This window comes from Schistocerca piceifrons, chromosome 8 (genome assembly GCF_021461385.2).
Source record: "Schistocerca piceifrons isolate TAMUIC-IGC-003096 chromosome 8, iqSchPice1.1, whole genome shotgun sequence".
Lineage (NCBI taxonomy): Eukaryota > Metazoa > Arthropoda > Insecta > Orthoptera > Acrididae > Schistocerca > Schistocerca piceifrons.
In genome coordinates this window covers 134,859,005-134,878,575 of record NC_060145.1, presented here as the reverse complement: position 1 = coordinate 134,878,575, position 19,571 = coordinate 134,859,005, and the positions used below count along the sequence as shown (strand labels likewise).

At 43.8% G+C, this 19,571-nt stretch overlaps 1 protein-coding gene across 1 annotated transcript in view; it reads right to left on the bottom strand.

The window, feature by feature from the left end:
* LOC124712057 overlaps positions 1-19,571 on the bottom strand; it is a 66,329-nt gene that overhangs the window by 12,963 nt on the left and 33,795 nt on the right. Inside the window, exons 3-4 of the mRNA XM_047242352.1 lie at positions 14,233-14,499; positions 4,079-4,201 (exon numbers count right to left, since the gene is read on the bottom strand). Coding sequence (XP_047098308.1) covers positions 4,079-4,201; positions 14,233-14,499 — 390 coding nt within the window. The remainder of the gene's footprint in view (positions 1-4,078; positions 4,202-14,232; positions 14,500-19,571) is intronic.

Sequence of the window (19,571 nt, the reverse complement as noted above, 5' to 3'; positions counted from 1 at the left end):
TACATGACACTACTTGGTTAAGTTATTGATCTTATGATGGCAGTCTACCGAAATGCGTAATTAGAAGAAATCAAGACACAAAAATTTTATGTATAAATGCGTCATGGTCGCACACTTTTACAAAGACTTTTTGTCATCCGTTAGTCTCTGTAACACCCAGTGACAAGCCACACAGGCTAACACGGACTACATTCCACAACTGAAGTTAGAAAAACCATGACCAAGGTGTTGGACGTGCTTGCTGACATCGGATATGGTAGCCAAACTTAGCGTAAGTCAACCAGCCCTCAGCAAACCCAAAAAAATACAATTATCTAACTATAACCATCGCATTAAGGACAACGACACGTTTCCCTGAACTGTCATTTATAATTAGATCCCTAAGAGATCACTAAATGATATCTATATACTTAGATAAGAAACCACCTCTCCCCCTCCCCCCTCCATAAACTCCCATCATCCACCGTAGAATATATGCATAAACTTGACGCACAATGACCCCTAACAATGCGAAAGCACAAATATCTCACACATACTACAAAAAATAAATAAATTATTGTAACAAATTTCTTAGATGACAACATTTTCTCCACTCGACTTATTTTATTTCCTCCTGGATACACTACAACAGTTTCAGCTTTGTAGCCTTTTTCAAATTACTTCCCTTTTCAAATTAGTTACACTGCATGTTGACAACACCTACAGACAATCTACATTATACCTTCAGTTCGTGCAATCAAGTACCAGTACCACATAAATGTGTGGTCAAAGAATGAATATGATGTTTTTTTTTACATATAGTGTGACGAACAATGTTATTTATGTAAAGAATCGAGTAGATAATATAGACATAAAAACAAAACAAGGAGAGATACGCTCTTCAATTGATTAATCTTCACTTTTGTCTTCATAAGTTATAGCGGGCAAACGTATTACGAGTTCCGTCGAGTTAATACTGTTAAAAATGTGTGTTCCAACCGTACATTAAAGATGGGTTATAGAAAGTTATTAGGAAAGCAAAGTTTATTCGTACGTGCATATTCTGTTCATCATTTCGCCCGCGCCGAGAATTCTGCATCAAGAGGATCAAAGCAAACAAGAACAATTTGCGTGAGTAGAAGGAGGGGCGATCAGGAACCAGTATTGTCCGACCAAACCCTACGCACAATGGCAGTAACAAGAAGAAGAAGTACGTAAACTTAAATGCTGAATATATGTATTGAATATTGAAGGTCTGCTGTTATTAATGCCAGTTAAAGTTCACTCAGATAATGAGTGCTTTCCAATTTCTTTCAATTATTCTTCCAAAATTTCTTTCTTGATTATTTAAGCAGTAATTTTTAATCATGTTCCAATATACAGTATATTTTATGCACGCACCCTACTCTCACAGCCACTTTTCATTTATTTCTAAAGAACATTAAGTAATCATCTGAAAAATGCCACAAAGTCGAAAATGAAATACTGTAACCAGAAGGAAATTGAATAACAGTCAAACGGCGACAGCAGCATTACTCATATTTAGACAATTCAACACATACGTGATTCATGACAATTAGATAATCATTATTATCTAACTGTCATTTTAACTCATCTAATTGTCATTTAAAACTAATCACTTAAAACTGAAGAAACTGCAAAAAAGTGGGAATTCAGGAGATGAGATTTGTATAAACTGACAGAACCAGAGGTTGTAGAGAGTTTCAGGGAGAACATTAATGAACGATTGACAGGAATGGGGGAAATAAATACAGTAAAGAAGAATGGGTAGCTTTGAGGGCAGCAGAAGATCAAGTAATTAACAGACAAAGGCTAGTAGAAATCCTTGTGTAATAGAAAAATATTGAATTTAATTGATGAAAGGAGAAAATATAAAAATGCAGTAAATGAAGCAGGCAAAAAGGAATACAAACGTCTCAAAAATGAGATCGACAGGAAGTGCAAAATGGCTAAGCAGGAATGGCTAGAGGACAAATGTAAGGATGTAGAGGCTTATCTCACTAGGGGTAAGATAGATACTGAGACCTTTGGAGAAAAGATAGATACTGAGACCTTTGGAGAAAAGAGAACCCCTTGTATGAATATCAAGAGCTCAGATGGAAACCCAGTTCTAAGCAAAGAAGGGAAAGCAGAAAGGTGGAAGGAGTATATAGATTGTCTATACAAGTGTGATGTACTTGAGGACAATATTGTGGAAATAGAAGAGGATGTAGATGAAGATGAAATGGGAGATATGATACTGCGTGAAGAGTTTGACAGAGCACTGAAAGACCTGAGTCGAAACAGGACCCCGGGAGTAGACAACATTCCATTAGAACTACTGACGGCCTTGGGAGAGCCAGTCATGACAAAACACTACCATCTGGTGAGCAAGATGTATGAGACAGGCGAAATACCCTCAGACTTCAAGAAGAATATAATAATTCCAATCCCTTTAGATTCTGTAGAAATGTTGGAACTCGTGTGGCAATACTGACCCTACGACTTATCTTGGAAAATGGATTAAAGAAAGGGACATCTACGTTTCTAGCATTTGTAGACTTAGACAAAGCTTTTGACAATGTTGACTGGAATACTCTCTTTCAAAATTTGAAGGTGGCAGGGGTAAAATACAGGGAGCGAAAGGCTATTTACAATCTGTACAGAAACCAAATGGCAGTTATAAGAATCGAGGTTCATGAAAGGGAAGCAGTGGTTGGGGAGTGGGACAGGGTTGTAGCCTCTTCCCGATGTTATTCAATCTGCATACTGAGCAAGCAGTGAAGGAAACAAAAGAAAAATTCGGAGTAGGAATTAAAATCCATGGAGAAGAAATAAAATCATCGAGGTTTGCGAATGACATACTAATTCTGTCAGAGACAGCGAAGGTCCTGGAAGGGCAGCTGAACGGAATGGACAGTGTCTCGAAAGGAGGATATAAGATGAACATCAAGATAAGCAAAACTAGGATAATAGAATCTAGTCGAATTAAATCGGGTGATGCTGACGGTATTAGATTAGGAAATGAGGCGCTTAAAGTAGTAAATGAGTTTTGCTCTTTGGGGAGCAAAGTAACTGATGATGGTCGAAGTAGAGAGGATATAAAATGTAGACTGGCAATGGCAAGGAAAGCGTTTCTGAACAAGAGAAATTTGTTAACATCGAGTATAGATTTAAGTGTCACGAAGTCGTTTCTGGAAGTATTTGTGTGGAGTGTGGCCATGTATGGAAGTGAAACGTGGACGATCAATAGTTTGGACAAGAAGAGAATAGAAGCTTTCGAAATGTGGTGCTAGAGAAGAGTGCTGAAGATTAGATGGGTAGATCACATAACTAATGAGGAGGTATTGCATAGAATTGGGGAGAAGAGAAATCTGTGGCACACCTTGTCTAGAAGAAGGGTTCGGTTGGTAGGACATGTTCTGAGGTATCAAGGGATCACCAATTTAGCATTGGAGGGCAGCGTGGAGGGTAGAAACCGTAGAGGCAAACCAAGAAATGAATACACTAAGCAGATTCAGAAGGATGTAGGTTGCAGTAGCTACTGGTAGATGAGGAAGCTTGCACAGGATAGAGTAGCATGGAGAGCTGCATCAAACCAGTCTCTGGACTGAAGACCACAACAACAGATAATCATTGAGCAACAAAGTACACAGATATTTTAGTTTGAAGTATTAAATTCATTTATATACATATTAGATTTAACAAACACACGGTGGAGCTGCACAACAGAAAACACTATAAAGTAGAATACACCGATACTGATAACAAATACAGTCGCCATGAAAGCACAGGAAAGAACAAACATATTACATATCAATAGGAAGAATCAGCTGCAGCTGTACAACCTATCATTGTAACTGCAACAGAACTAAAATTTTGAATCGTTGTTTGGCTGTAATATTATGCAAAAATCCACTGAACATGAATTTTAACAAAATATAAAAATATTAAATAGACATAAAGGAGCAACAAGATGCTCTTAGACAGCTCATCCTCCTCCTTCAGCGCAAGGGGCCATAAATAAGAAGAAAGTTACGTTGTACTTTGTGACCAAATAAAAGGATAAAACGTGTGCACGGCAGACTGGTTTCCTCACCAGGAGATGTCCATCTTCCCGGAGACGGAAGTCGTCCGTGTTGCTCTGCAGACGGTGTGACCGCACGGTGCAGTTGGGCTTGCGGTTGCGTAGCAGGAAGTACGATCTACTCGCCTCAGGATCCTGCAGGCGCAAGACATCTGCAGGTCAGTCATTCGGCAACAATACCATTTGACGCAAAGCTTATAACACTCCTTTCGCTAAATGCTAATTAATAAGCGTTATCAAAAATGTTTAGATGTGTGTGAATTCCTAAGGGACGAAACTGCTGAGGTCGTCGGTCCCTAGACTTACACACAACTTAAACTAACTTATACTAAGAACAACACGCAGACCCATGCCCGAGGGAGGACTCAATCCTCCGGCGGGAGAAGCAGCGCGGTCAGTGACATGGCGCCTCTAACCGCGCGGCCACTACACGTGGCTAAGCGTTATCGCTTTTCCAGGATAAAGTCAACGTGAGCGTGTGTCTAAACAATTAAAGCAGTCGGACAGTAAAACTGTACACTGCCCGAAAAAATAAAAAAACGCAATGTCCTCGAGGACTAAATTAAGTGGCACCAGGGAACAACACGAGGTGTGGCTATGACACGACAGAACTAAACACTTCGTTTCGAAAACATACATATTTAGTTAATGCCACCCTCAATATATTCCGCTCGTTTATCATTACAACGCTCCATGTGAATTTTCCATTGATAGAAAAAGTGCTGGAAGTCTTCCTCTGTGAGTCAAGGGACTGCAGTCTTGTTATTTTTAATGAAGATTTGACCTTGGTGGACAGATAAAAGACACATGGTGCTAAGATGGGTAGTCTAACAATGGGATGTTGTACTACGCCAGAAACCTCTCAACAGACAGTGCTGTCTGATCTGGTGCGTTGCCTTCTTGCTGAACCTCTGACTTGTTCTTCTACAATTCGCGTTTTTTTTTTTTTCTTTTATTCTCACAGAGTTGAGCAAGAACCTCAGGCTAGTAATTTCGATTAACGGTCTTACGTTCCGGAAGCAAGTGAAGATGCACAGTTCAACGAATATTGTAAAAACAATGGTCGTCGCTTTAGTCTCGATTTGCTCATTCGAGCTTTTTTCACTCTCCGTGAAGTTTGGCTCTTCCAGTGCATGGAATAGCGCTTAGTTTTGTGGATCATAAATGAAAAAAGCCAAGATTCTTCATATGTTATCACTCTTTCCAAGAAGTTAGTATCGTTTTCAGTGGTGTACAAAGTATCAGTAGAAACATTTTCACGAGATTCTCTTTGTTTAATAGTGAAAATTTTGGCCATCAATTTCGCACTCTTTTTCCATGTTAAATGGGTTATGTAAAATCTGCATTACGCATTATTTGTCAATTCCTACAGTTTCAGCATTCAATCGAGTAACAAACGACGGCCAGATCGAATCAGATTACCTATTTTTACGATCTTTTCGTCCGTTTTTGATGTTGAAGGGCGTAACAGGCGTGAGTCATCTTCAACATCTTTTCGGTCGTAATGGAAACGCTTGAATCACTCACAAACTCGCGTACGTGATAAATAATCCTCCCCATACACTTCTTTTAGTAAAGGATAAGTTTCAGAAGCACTTTTTAGAGATGTCATGTGAAACTTCAAGATAATTCGTTGCTCTGTTATTACACTTCTCATTCAACCGGCAAACAACAAGACAGCTCTCACACAAACGAAGACCCCGGCCACACTGATTTGTCTACGGACACCAGAAGAGCCGCATCCTGCTGAGGAGGCTTCAATCTTCACAGCTATTGGTAGTGTACTTTGTGACAGCCACAGTCCCGTTATTTTATAGGCGCACTCTGTGTGTACGCTGAGGGACTATAGTGTTAGTGATTCATTTGTAACAGCAATCGCCGGCCGAAGTGGCCGAGCGGTTCTAGGCGCTTCAGTCCGGAACCGCGCGACCGCTACGGTCGCAGGTTCGAATCCTGGTTCGGGCATGGATGTGTGTGATGTCCTTAGGTTAGTTAGGTTTAAGTAGTTCTAAGTTCTAGGGGACTGATGACCTCAGAAGTTAAGTCCCATAGTGCTCAGAGCCATTTGAACATTTTTGTCACAGCAGTCGACGGTCAGATGGGGCTCAGGAGGCCTACCTATGCACCATCTGTTTTGACTCTGCAGGCAGTTCCTGTGCTGAGTTTAGATGTGAGCAGTGTTTGCAACAATCATTCTACGGACAACCATGCCACACCAATGAGTATGTACTCGTCTTGAATAGCTTTCTGAATGGGGTCAAATAGTGTGGATCTGCGAGAAGCTGGACTGACATACCGACGAATTGTTGCACATGTTGGCCACAATGCATCGGTGGTACGTCATTGCTTTTAACAGTGGTCTTTGGAACACTTGTAGACCAGATTCCAGATTTCCGCGTAGTGCCGACGTACACCATGTGATCAAACGTATCTGGACACCTGGCGGAAAATGACTTACAAGTTCGTAGCGCCCTCCATCACTAATGCTGGAATTCAGTATGGTTTTGGCTTACCCTTAGCCTTGATGACAGCTTCCACTCTCGTAGGCATACGTTCAATCAGGTGCAGGAAGGTTTCTTGGGGAATGGCAGCCCATTCTTCACGGGGTGCTGCACTGAGGAGAGGTATCGATGTCAGTCGGCGAGGCCTGGCACGAAAGCGGCGTTTCAAAACATTCCAAAGGTGTTCTATAGAATTCAGGTCGGGATTCTGTGCAGGCCAGTCCATCACAGGGATGTTATTGTCGTGCAACCTCTCCGCCACAGGCCGTGCATTATACACAGGTGCTCGATAGTGTTGAAAGATGCAATCGTCATCCCCGAACTACTTTTCAACAGTGGGAAGCAAGAAGGTGCTTAAAACATCAACGTAGGCCTGTGCTGTGATAGTGCCACGCAAAACAACAAGGGGCGCAAGCCCCCTCCATGAAAAATACGACCACACCGTGACACCACCGCCTCGGAATTTTACTGTTGGCACTACACGCACTGCCGCGCGGGATTAGCCGAGTGGTCTTAGGCGCTACAGTCATAGACTGTGCGACTGATCCCGGCGGAGGTTCGAGTCCTCCCTCGGGCATGGGTGTGTGTGTTTGTCCTTAGGATAATTTAGTAGTGTGTAAGCTTAGGGACTGATGACCTTAGCAGTTAAGTCCCATAAGATTTCACAAACAGTTGAACAGTTGAAATACACGCACTTGCAGATGACATTCACCCTGCCATCGGATCCCCACAATGTGTACCGTGATTCGTCACTCCACACAATGTTTCTCCACTGTTCAATCGTCCACTGATTACGCTCCTTAGACCATGCGAGGCGTCGTTTGGCATTTACTGGCGTGATGTGTGGCTTATGAGCAGCCGCTCGACCATGAAATCCAAGTTTTCTCACCTCCCACCTAACTGTCATAGTATCTGCAGTCGATCCTGATGCAGTCTTGAGTTCCTGTGTGATGGTCTGGATAGATGTCTGCTTGTTACACATTGCGACCGTCTTCAACTGTCGGCGGTCTCTGTCAGACAAGAGACGAGGTCGGCCTATACGCTTGTGTGCTGTACGTGTCCCTTTACGTTTCCACTTCACTATCACATCGGAAATAGTGGACGTAGATGCCTTTAGGAGTTTGGAAATCTCGCGTACAGACGTATGACACAAGTAACACCCAATCACCCGACCACGTTCGAAGGCCGTGAGTTCCGCGGAGCTCCCCATTCTCCTCTCTCACGATGTCTAATGACTACTGAGGTCGCTGATATGGAGTACCTGGCAGTACGTGGCACATCACAATGCACCTAATATGAAAAACGTATGCTTTTGGGGGTGTCCAGATACTTTTGGTCACATTAGTGTACGTTAAGATTCACGCAATGAGCAGCGGTAGCCGTTCGAATGTCGTCCAGGGATGAAATCCGGACACATGTTGCGCCCGCTGTGTCATCGTGGACCATTGGTAAACGTCTTATTGCAGTAGGCTGTGCCTCTGGTCAGGCTACCACTGACACTATAACCACGTCCGCCTCGATTGCCGGCACGGTAGCTTAGCGTGTTTGGTCAGAGGGTTAGCTGCCCTCTGTAATAATCAAAAAAAAAAACAGAGTTAACCGATCAACAACGAACTTAAACGGATGGCTTACGACGTCCGCCCCGAGCAAATGCAACGAACAAAAGCCAACAAAACGAGTGCTTGGGTAGCTCAGTTGGTAGAATACTTGCCCGCGAAAGGCAAAGTTTCCGAGTCTCGGTCCGGCACATACTTTTAATCTGCCAGGATCCGCTGCAGAGTGAAAATCTGATTCTGGGAACGTAATATATATTTAAAGATCCTACAGTGCCAAAAATTCTCTTTTGGCACGGTAGCTCAGCGTGTTCGGTCAGAGGGCTAGCTGCCCTCTGTAATAAAAAAAAACTGAGTTAATGGATCAACAACGAACTGAAACGGGTGTCTTTCGACGTCCGCCCAGAGCAGATACAACGAACGAAAACGAACAAAATGAGAATGCCGGCACGGTAGCTCAGCGTGTTGGGTCAGAGGGCTAGCTGCTCTCTGTAATAAAAAAAAATAAATAAAAAAACTGAGTTAATTAATCAAGGACGAACTTAAACGGGTGTCTCGCGACGTCCACCCCAAGCAAATGCAACGAACGAAAAAAACGAACAAAATGAGGTTCAAAAAAAGAAGAAAACGGTAGCTGAGTGGTCAGCGTGACGGATTGCCGTCCTACGGGCCCGGGTTCAATTCCCGGCTGTGTTGGGGATTTTCTCCTCTCAGGGACTGTGTGTTTTGTTGTCTTCATCATTATTTCAGCCCCACCCGGCGCGCAGGTCGCCCAATGTGGCGTCGAATTTAATAAGACCTGCACGAAGGCGGCAGGACCTGCCCCGTAAGGGACGTAACGGCCAATGGCGCCAAACACTCATTTCCATTTACTGCCAGGAATGGCTACTGTGTTGTCGTGAAAGGATTCACTGGAGAGCGGAATGGCGCTCGATTGCCTTCAGTGATGAGGTAAGATTTTTTCTGTATGCGAGTGATGAACGTACATGTGCATAGCGTAGACCTGGTGACCTACCTATTGCGCAGTGTATTCGCCCACGACACACAGCTCCCATTCTATGCTTCATACAACTGGAGGCCACTACATTCCACACGCTATTATCACTGTGCAACTACCATTGCTTCGACAGGAAGGTGATGTGCTTTTTCAGCAGGACAATGCACGTGCAAATACGGATCCCTCGACACAGCCTGCCCTTAGCAGTGTTCAACAACTAAACTGGCCAGCAACTCTAGATGTCTCGCCAATTAAACCCGTATGGGAAATTAGGGCAGGAACGTACTCTTTCTCCGAGGTTTTCGAGCACTACTCCCGAATGCAGCAAAAGGAGCAAGATGATTGAGATAATTGAAACTTCCTCGCAGATTAAAACTGTGTGCCGGACCGAGACTCGAACTCGGGACCTTTGCCTTTCGTGGACAAGTGCTTTACCATCTGTCTACCCAAACACGACTCACGCCTGTCCTCACAGCTTTACTTCTGCCAGTACCTCGTCTCCTACATTCCAAACTTTACAGAAGCTCACCTGCGAACCTTGCAGAACTACCAGTCCTGAAATAAAGGATATTTGGTCCCGGCGGAGGTTCGAGTCCTCCATCGGGCATGGGTGTGTGTGTTTGTCCTTAGGATAATTTAGCTTAAGTAGTGTGTAAGCTTAGGGACTGATGACCTTAGCAGTTAAGTCCCATAAGATTTCACACACATTTGAACATTTTTAGAAAGGATATTGCGGAGACATGGCTTAGCCACAGCCTAGGTGATGTTTCCAGAATGAGATTTTCACTCTGCAGCGGGGTGTGCGCTGATATGAAACTTCCTGGCAGATTAAATCTGTGGCTAACCCATGTCTCCGCAATATCCTTTCTTTCAGGAGTGCTAGTTCTTCAAGGTTCGCAGGAGAGCTTCTGTAAAGTCTGGAAGGTAGGAGACGAGGTACTGGCAGAAGTAAGGCTGTGAGGACGGGTGTTTGGGTAGCTCAGATGGTAGAGCACTTGCCCTCGAAAGGCAAAGGTCCCGAGTTGGAGTCTTGGTCCGGCACACAGTTTTAATCTGCCAGGAAGTTTCATATCAGTGCACACTCCGTTGCAGAGTGGAAATATCATTATTGAGATAACTTATCGCAGGATACCATTCGGCAAGTTTTGTGATCGTTTGCACACGAGAACAGATGCTCGCGTTGCCGTCATACGGGGGTACACTGTGTTGATGCGACCATTTGAGCATCATTTACTGTGGCATGTGTGTTTTATTTGGTCTGAAATTGTTATCATGTACTCCTACAATGATGAACTATTTGTCACCTCACTCGTCAATAAAATGACGTTGTCCTTGAGGGTAATCTATTTTTGTCCGACAATGTATTAAAAAGAGAACATAAAGGTGTAATCGGGGTTCGTACCTATATTCATTACGCACTATGAATAGGATATAGGGCGGCCGGCGTGGCCGAGCGGTTCTAGGCGCTAAAGTCTGGAACCGCGCGACCGCTACGGTCGCAGGTTCGAATCCTGCCTCGGGCATGGATGTGTGTGACGTCCTTAGGTTAGTTAGGTTTAAGTAGGTCTATGTTCTAGGGGACTGATGACCCCAGACGTTAAGTCCCATAGTGCTCAGAGCCATTTGCACGATTTGGATAGGATGTAGTCGCATAACGGTAAATTCCAGGGTAATACATTTTTCTACGTTTAGAATTGGGAAATAAAACGTAAACTCTTAACACTGGAATTAGGCGAGTACATGTTTGCAACTTCAGTCTCATCTCATCTATAAATTTCCCCGTTGTCAAGCATGAAAAAAGTAATAACAGTGTCTACATTGCAACGTTTATCAACTGTACAGCTTAATAAACAAAGTAATATCTTTAATGAAAATTAATCGATCACTGCTCAAAACAGTATCTGTAGTTTGGGAATACTTTTAATACCTATTTGCACACAAAGAAATGCATAGTACATACGTTAAATTCTGTAGCACCAAGTAATTTTGAACTATGTTCTGGAGCACTTTCATTTTTAGATCACTCTGAGAATTTATGAACAGTAGTAGCTTTTAAGCTGATTTAGTAATGTGACTCATGATTAGAACGCTTTACAGAGAGGTGACAAACGTCACGGGATACTGATCTGCACGTATGCAGATGGCGGTAGTAACGCGTACACAAGTTATAAAAGAGCATTGCTTTGGCGGATTCATGTGGAAAGGTTTCCGACTTTCGGAAATCATTAGAGAATTCCGAGATCCAAGACTGTTCCGAGAATACCAAATCTCACCAACGACAACGCGGCAACCGACGGCCGTCGTTTAGCCGGCCGCGGTGCCGAGCGGTTCTAGGCGCTTCAGTCCGGAACCGCGCGGCTGCTACAGTCGCAGGTTCGAGTCCTGCCTCGGGCATGTATGTGTGTGATGTCCCTAGATTAGTTAGGTTTAAGTAGTTCTAAGTTCTAGGGGATTGACAGTGGTTAGCGCACTGGACTCGCATTCGGGAGGACGACGGTTCAATCCCGCGTCCGGCCATTCTCATTCCTGTTTTCCGTGATTTCCCTAAATCGCTCCACGCAAATGCCGGGATGGTTCCTTTGAAAGGGCACGGCCGACTTCCTACCCCGTCCTTCACCAATCCGATGAGACCGATGACCTCGCAGTTTGGTCTCTTCCCCCAACAACCCCAACCCTCTAGGGGACTGATGACCCCAGATGTTGAGTCCCATAGTACTCAGAGCCGTTTGAGCCATTTGAACCGTCGCTTAACGACCGAGAGTCGCGGCGTTCGTGTCCCCTTGTCAGCGCTAACAGACAAGCAATACTGCGTGAAATAACCCGCAGGAAGATTTGTGGGACGTATGACGACCGTGTCCGTTAGGGCAGTGCAGCGAAATCAGGCGTTAAAGGGCTACGGCAGCAGACGACCCACGCGGATGCCTTTGCTAACAGCTCGTGGCCTTATGAGATGTCTCGATTTCAGTTGGTAAGAGCTGATTGTAGGTCCTCTGGTCCAGATGAATCGATAATTGAGTGGAAATGGTTATGTTTGGCTGCTTGGAGGCCATTTGCAGCCATTCACGTATGGATGACACTGGGGCTTATCACCAGGCCACAATTGTTCGCGAATGGCTTGAAGAACATTCTGAACTATTCGAGCGAATTACACTACTGGCCATTAAAATTGCTACACGAATACAAATGCAGATGATAAACGGGTATTCATTGGACAAATATATTATACTAGAACTGACATGTGATTACATTTTCACGCAATTTGGGTGCATAGATCCTGAGAAATCACTACCCAGAACAACCACCTCTGGCCATAATACGCCTGGGCATTGAGTCAAACAGAGCTTGGATGGCGTGTACAGGTACAGCTGCCCATGCAGCTTCAACACGATACCACAGTTCATCAAGAGTAGTGACTGGCATATTGTGACAAACCAGTTGCTCGGCCACCATTGACCAGACGTTTTCAATTGGTGAGAGATCTGGAGAATGTGCTGGCCAGGGCAGCAGTCCAACATTTTCTGTATCCAGAAAGGCCCGTACAGGACCAGCAAGATGCGGTCGTGAATTATCCTGCTGAAATGTAGGGTTTCGCAGGGATCAAATGAAGGGTAGAGCCACAGGTCGTAACACATCCGAAATGTAACGCCCACTATTCAAAGTGCCATGAGTGCGAATAAGAGGTGACCGAGACGTGTAACCAATGGCACCCCATCGCATCACGCCAGGTGATACGCCAGTATGGCGATGACGAGTACACGCTTCCAATGTGCGTTCACCACGATGTCGCCAAACACGGATGCGACCATCATGATTCTGTAAACAGAACCTGGACACATCCGAAAAAGTGACGTTTTGCCATTCGTGCACCCACATTCGTCGGTGAGTACACCATCGCAGGCGCTCCTGTCAGTGATGCAGCGTCAAGGGTAACTGCAGCCATGGTCTCCGAGCTGATAGTCCATGCTGCTGCAAACGTCGTCGAACTGTTCGTGCAGATGGTTGTTGTCTTCCAAACGTTCCCATGTGTTGACTCAGGGATCGAGACGGGGCTGCACGATCCGTTACAGCCATGCGGATAAGATGACTGTCATCTGGACTGCTAGTGATACGAGGCCGTTGGGATCCAGCACGGCGTTCCGTATTACCCTCCTGAACCCACCGATTCCATACTCTGCTAACAGTCATTGGATCTCGACCAACTCGAGCAGCAATGTCGCGATACGGTAAACCGCATTCGCGATAGGCTACAATCCGACCTTTATCAAAGTCGGAAACGTGATGGTACGCATTTCTCCTCCTTACACAAGGCATCACAACAACGTTTGACCAGGCAAGGCCGGTCAACTGCTGTTTGTGTATGAGAAATCGGTTGGAAACTTTACTCATGTGAGGACGTTGTAGGTGTTGCCACCGGCGCCAACCTTGTGTGAATGCTCTGAAAAACTTATCATTTGCATATCACAGAATCTTCTTCCTGTCGGTTAAATTTCGCGTCTGTAGCACATCATCTTCGTGGTGTAGCAATTTTAATGGCCAGTAGTGTATAAGCTCGATGAACTACTGAAGCAATGTTCTACATTTTTTGTTTTGAGTTTTTAATTTTGCTTTGTTTTGAAGAAATTGCATTTTCTAGATTTACATGATAAACCCGTATCTTTTTTTTTTTACATTTTTTTACTAAATCGTCCTTATGTTCCATGGTACCAATTAACAATTTTTGAATAAGACTCGAATTAAATATTTACAGTTGCAATTTTGTTTTTTAAGTAACAGATGGGAGGCTAACTATGTAGAGCAAAAATGTTCTGTATGTTATGCACCCCCTCTTATATCCTCAGTTTCTAGACAGTTCACCACTTCCAGCTGCTAGGGGAATCTGACAAGAAACTGATCGCCTAGCAAATAAAGCGATCGAAATTAGGTAACGCCCGATAGGTATGCAACACACCTAACGTACAGGCAATGCGGTTAAATCTTAACAGACCAAAGCTACAAGGAAACCTACGGTAGTCTACGCTTACTCGTGATAGTCTACGGTAGTCAACGGTTGTTTTACGACTCCATCGCCATCCTTCGAGGGTGTGGCGTCACAAAAGGACTACCAGAGAGACTGACCATTGGCGCTGGCCGCCAGTGACCGGTACTGGGGTCGCGGTACTCTTCCTCTTCCGTGACGAAGACGCAGCCGCCGCCGCCGGTGAGGTCGTAGGCCTGGTAGTCCCTGCAACACTTGCGCACACATGGCGCCGGCCCTGTGCAGGCGCAGGCGAAGGCGACGAGCAGCAGCTCGCTGCCCACGCGCACGCCGTCCACACAGAATGAGTGCGCCGGCAATAGCGCGCCCTCTGGGGACAAGTCCGACACCAGCAACTCCAGGTGTACCTGCGCAATCATTCGATCATTCATTCATAGTGCTGCGTGCACCCTATAAAGCGAGAAGGTGATATGGAACGAATCGAGTTTTTAAAGATGTAGAACGAGTAAATGTATTAGGTTGGTGGATATGTTCACAGTGTTTTTGTTTTGCATGTTGGTATTTCAGTTTATCTATCGATTGTCATTTTTTATTTGTAGTTCACTGTTGCTATTTGAATTGAATTTTCATATTGTTGTTGTTGTTGTTGTGGTCTTCAGTCCAGAGACTGGTTTGATGCAGCTCTCCATGCTACTCTATCCTGTGCAAGCATCTTCATCTACCAGTACCTACTGCAACCTATACCCTTCTGAATCTGTTTAGTGAATTCATCTCTTGGTCTCCCTCTACGGTTTTTATCCTCCACGCTGCCCTCCAATACTAAATTGGTGATCCCTTGATGCCTCAGAACATGTCCTACCAACCGATCCCTTCTTCTAGTCAAGTTGTGCCACAAACTGCTCTTCTCCCCAATTCTATTCAATATCTCCTCATTAGTTATGTGATCTACCTATCTAATCTTCAGCATTCTTATGTAGCACCACATTTCGAAAGCTTCTATTCTCTTCTTGTCCAAACTACATACCGTACATATTTCACTTCCATACATGGCTACACTCCATACAAATACTTTCAGAAACGACTTCCTGACACTTAAATCTATACTCGATGTTAACAAATTTCTCTTCTTCAGAAACGCCTTCCTTGCCATTGCCAGTCTACATTTTATATCCTCTCTACTTCGGCCATTATCAGTTATTTTGCTCCCCAAATAGCAAAACTTCTTTACTACTTTAAGTGTCGCATTTCCTAATCTAATTCCCTCAGCATCACCTGACTTAATTCGACTACATTCGTTTTGCTTTTGTTGATGTTCATCTTAAATCCTCATTTCAAGACACTGTCCATTCCGTTCAGCTGCTCTTCCAGGTCCATTGCTGTCTCTGACAGAATTACAGTCTCATCGACAAACCTCAAAGTTTTAATTTCTTCTCCGTGGATTTTAATTCCTACTCCAAAATTTTCTTTGGTTCTCTTTACTGCTTGTTCAATATACAGATGGAATAACATCGGGGGTAGGCTACAACCCTGTCTCACTCCCTTCCCAACCACTGCTTCCGTTTCATGCCCCTCGACTCTTCTAACTGCCATCTGGCTTCTGTACAAATTGTAAATAGCCTTTCACTCCCTGTATTTTACCCCTGCCACCTTCAGAATTTGAAAGAGAGTATCCCAGTCAACATTGTCAAAAGCTTTCTCTAAGTTTAAGAATGCTAGAAACATAGGTTTGCCTTTCGTTAATCTATTTTCTAAGATAACTCGTAGGATCAGTATTGCTTCAAGTGTTCCAGCATTTCTACGGAATCAAAACTGATCTTCCCCGAGGTCGGCTTCTACCAGTTTTTCCATTCGTCTGTTTGGAATTCGTGTTAGTATTTTGCACCTGTGGCTTGTTAAACTGATAGTACGGTAATTTTCACATCTGTCAACCCCTGCTTTCTTTGGGATTGGAATGATTAATTATTAATTATTATATTATTCTTTATTATTATTATATTAATTATTATTAATTACTTTATTATATATTAAATTATTATTATACTATTATATTATATTATTAATTATTATATATATTTTCATATTGTCATTTTGTTATCTGGACATACTTAGTGGAGCTGTGGAAGCTAGAAGCTGGAGTGTCAAGCGGACAAATCGTAACATTTCCGACGTATTCTTCTGCTTAGTAGAGGGGTGACGGCAGCTGAGGCAACCAGAAACATTTGCGCCTTGTATGGGGATAATGCCGTTGGACAGCGCACGGCAGGAAAATGGTGTTCTTGTTTCAAGCAGGATCTTTTGTATATTAAAGACTCTCCACTTTCAGGAAGAAATTCGGGGTTTGATGAAGATCGTTTAAATACATTAATCCACAATGATCCGCATCAGTGCACTCTTGAACTGGCAAATAGGAAGAAATGTGATCATTCCACAATCACGTGACATTTGGATGCAATGGGGAAGGTTCAATAATCGGGTGTATGGTGTAAGACGTGTATATTTCTATTGTCTATTGTCAAACCACAATTTATGAAAGATGTTCATATTTTATTAATAGCATTACGAAGGAATAATTAATATTTGTCATGTTGGAAATAATTGTGATAGCAGGGAATGTCTGCACAAAAGAATTAAATTTTAAAAAGAGCGGGAGAGACCGCGTATGGATACATTTTAAGAAAAGAGCGGGAAAGACCGCGCATTGATACATTTTGTAATGGTAGCAGGGACTGTCTGCACCAGAAAGCATTATTGGCGGGAGAGACCGCACTTTAGCGTTCGTAGGAAGTCAGTAGTAAGCGAGAAGTGAAGCGAGTCGGTAGCAGGTCTGAAGCGAGAGGTTGAGAGGAGCGGTGTGCCTGCCAGCCACCAGCTATGATTTACAAGAGATTATAAACGGATGTACAGAGACATCAGCTAACAATTATCATAAGAGGAACTAATATTATTGAATTATTTTTTTGAGAAACTCAAGACTACTGAAGGTACGTTTCCGCAATGCTAGTTGTAACATTATTGTAAAAAGTAAGTCCCATTCGAACGTTTGTAAAACTATTTCATTCAGAATATAATTAATTTTTACCAGCAATATTGCAATACTGATTATAATCCATCCCAAAAACCATCAACCTAAAGCTTTGCAAAATTTTATTGTTGTCAAGAAAAAGTTTAACTATAAATTACGTAACTTCAGTCAAATTAATTAAAGAGAAACGTCAGCTTTGCTATTAAAGAATAACGTCAGCTTTTGGTAATAAATACAGCCACTTATTATGACAGCCCACCAGCAGCTAGTAAAGTACAGTAAAACAGAGTAAGTATATTCATGTCGCAGTTCGATGTAACAGTCAGATGGCGATCCAGTAACAGTAAAAAAGGTAAGGAACTGTTTTGGGTTATTGGAGGTAACGACTGAGGGCCACGACGACGACACATTCTATGTTTCGTCGAAATAATCAGAAAATCACTGTTGATAAGCAGCATTTAAATTTGTATGCGAAGATTGAGAAAGAGAATTAATTTCAGCCGGCCGAAGTGGCCGGTTCTAGGCGCTGCAGTCTGGAACCGCGAGACCGCTACGGTCGCAGGTTCGAATCCTGCCTCGGGCATGGATGTGTGTGATGTCCTTAGGTTAGTTAGGTTTAACTAGTTCTAAGTTCTAGGGGACTAATGACCTCAGAAGTTGAGTCCCATAGTGCTCAGAGCCATTTTTTTTTTAAATTAATTTCAAAGGGAAGATTTCATTTGTTATTATTAAGCGAGAGATAAAAATCTTAAGGGAAGGTTTCATAGGTTATTGTAGAAGGGAAGGTTTCGTAACAAAAGAGATATAGAGGAGACGGGAAGGTTCCAATGGGTACCGCATGACTGCATGCTCTAAACCCAAATCACAAAAATCAATGGGTGGCCAAATGTGCCTTTCTGCTTGCTCGTCATCAATTGGCTCGTGAACAGCACCGGCCATTACTGTCCTGCATCGTTAGTGCTGACGAGGAGTGGTGTCTTTGTGCTAACATAACGAAAAGAAAGAAACTGTTATTCCAAACAAAGCAGCGACTCACCACAGAAAAGCCTGTGTGGTCCACGAAAGATAATGTTACGTATCTGGTGGAACAGCGACGGTGTGATGTGCTACGAATTGCTTCCCCGAGGTGTAACCATTACTGGTGACATTTATTGTCAACAATTCAGACGCCTGGCAGACGTAATCCAGGAACAACGACCAGAAAGACTACATGAAGTGACGCTTCTCCACGATAACGGCCGCCAGTGTTCTGCTGGGCTGACAAAAAACACTATACAGGAGTTGGGTTGGGAAGTCATTCCACATCCACCTTATTGCCCGCCTTCGTGTCCGAGGTCGTTGACGCTATGGCGCTCGACCCGGAGATAAGTCGGTTCGAACCCGGGTGGTGGAAAATTTTCACTGCCAGTATTTCGCCGGCAAGGGCAGCAGAGTGGGTGGCGTAGAGTTCCTGATCACCAAATTTTGCTCCATTGTCCTGGTTGAAATATCAAACCTCTCCGCAGCGTCACGTGAAGTGAGAGCACGTGGCACTGTCGACAGTGATTCGTCCGTGGGTTGCGGACCTTAAGCTTGGTGGACCCGTCGTACTACTCACGAGAGTGGGCTACGTGCCGGAACCAGATTTCACCGTCTCCCTTTCCTCGTCGTCATCGTGATTATCACCATGATCATCATCATCGTCTTCAGCATCATAGAGCAGGCATATTACACTACACACACAAATGTAGCAATACAAAAAGTTGTAATGAAACTTGTTACAAACCAACAAGCAAACAAAACTCCCTTATTCACCTAATCTTGCACCCCCAGATATTCCTGTTTTCCGCTCTTTGTCGAACAATATTCAAGGGACTTCCCATCCGGATGAAAAAGCGCTCCGAACATGGGACGACGAGTTCGTCGCCTCAAACATTCGTGATTTGTACAGTCATTGAGCCGAAAAGTTACTGCACCATTGGCAGACTGTCGTCAATAGTGAAGGAGAAATAATATTGATAATTAAAGTCTCTGTTACGTGTATCTGTTGTGTTTATTGCACTAAAGAGCCAAAGAAACTGGTTCACAGAATGAGATTTTCACTCTGTAGCGAGGTGTGCGCTGATATGAAACTTCCGGGCAGATTAAAACTGTGTGCCGGACCGAGACTCGAACTCGGGACCTTTGCCTTTCGCGGGCAAGTGCTCTACCATCTGAGCTACGCAAGCATGACTCACGCCCCGTCCTGGGCCGCAAAAGGCAAAGGTCCCAAGTTCGAGTCTCGGTCCGGCACACAGTTTTAATCTGCCAGGAAGTTTCAAACTGTTTCTGTGGTGTCACAGCCAGACACCACACTTGCTAGGTGGTAGCCTTTTAAATCGGTCGCGGTCCATTAGTATACGTCGGACCCGCGTGTCGCCACTATCAGTGATTGCAGACCGAGCGCCGCCACACGGCAGGTCTAGAGAGACTTACTAG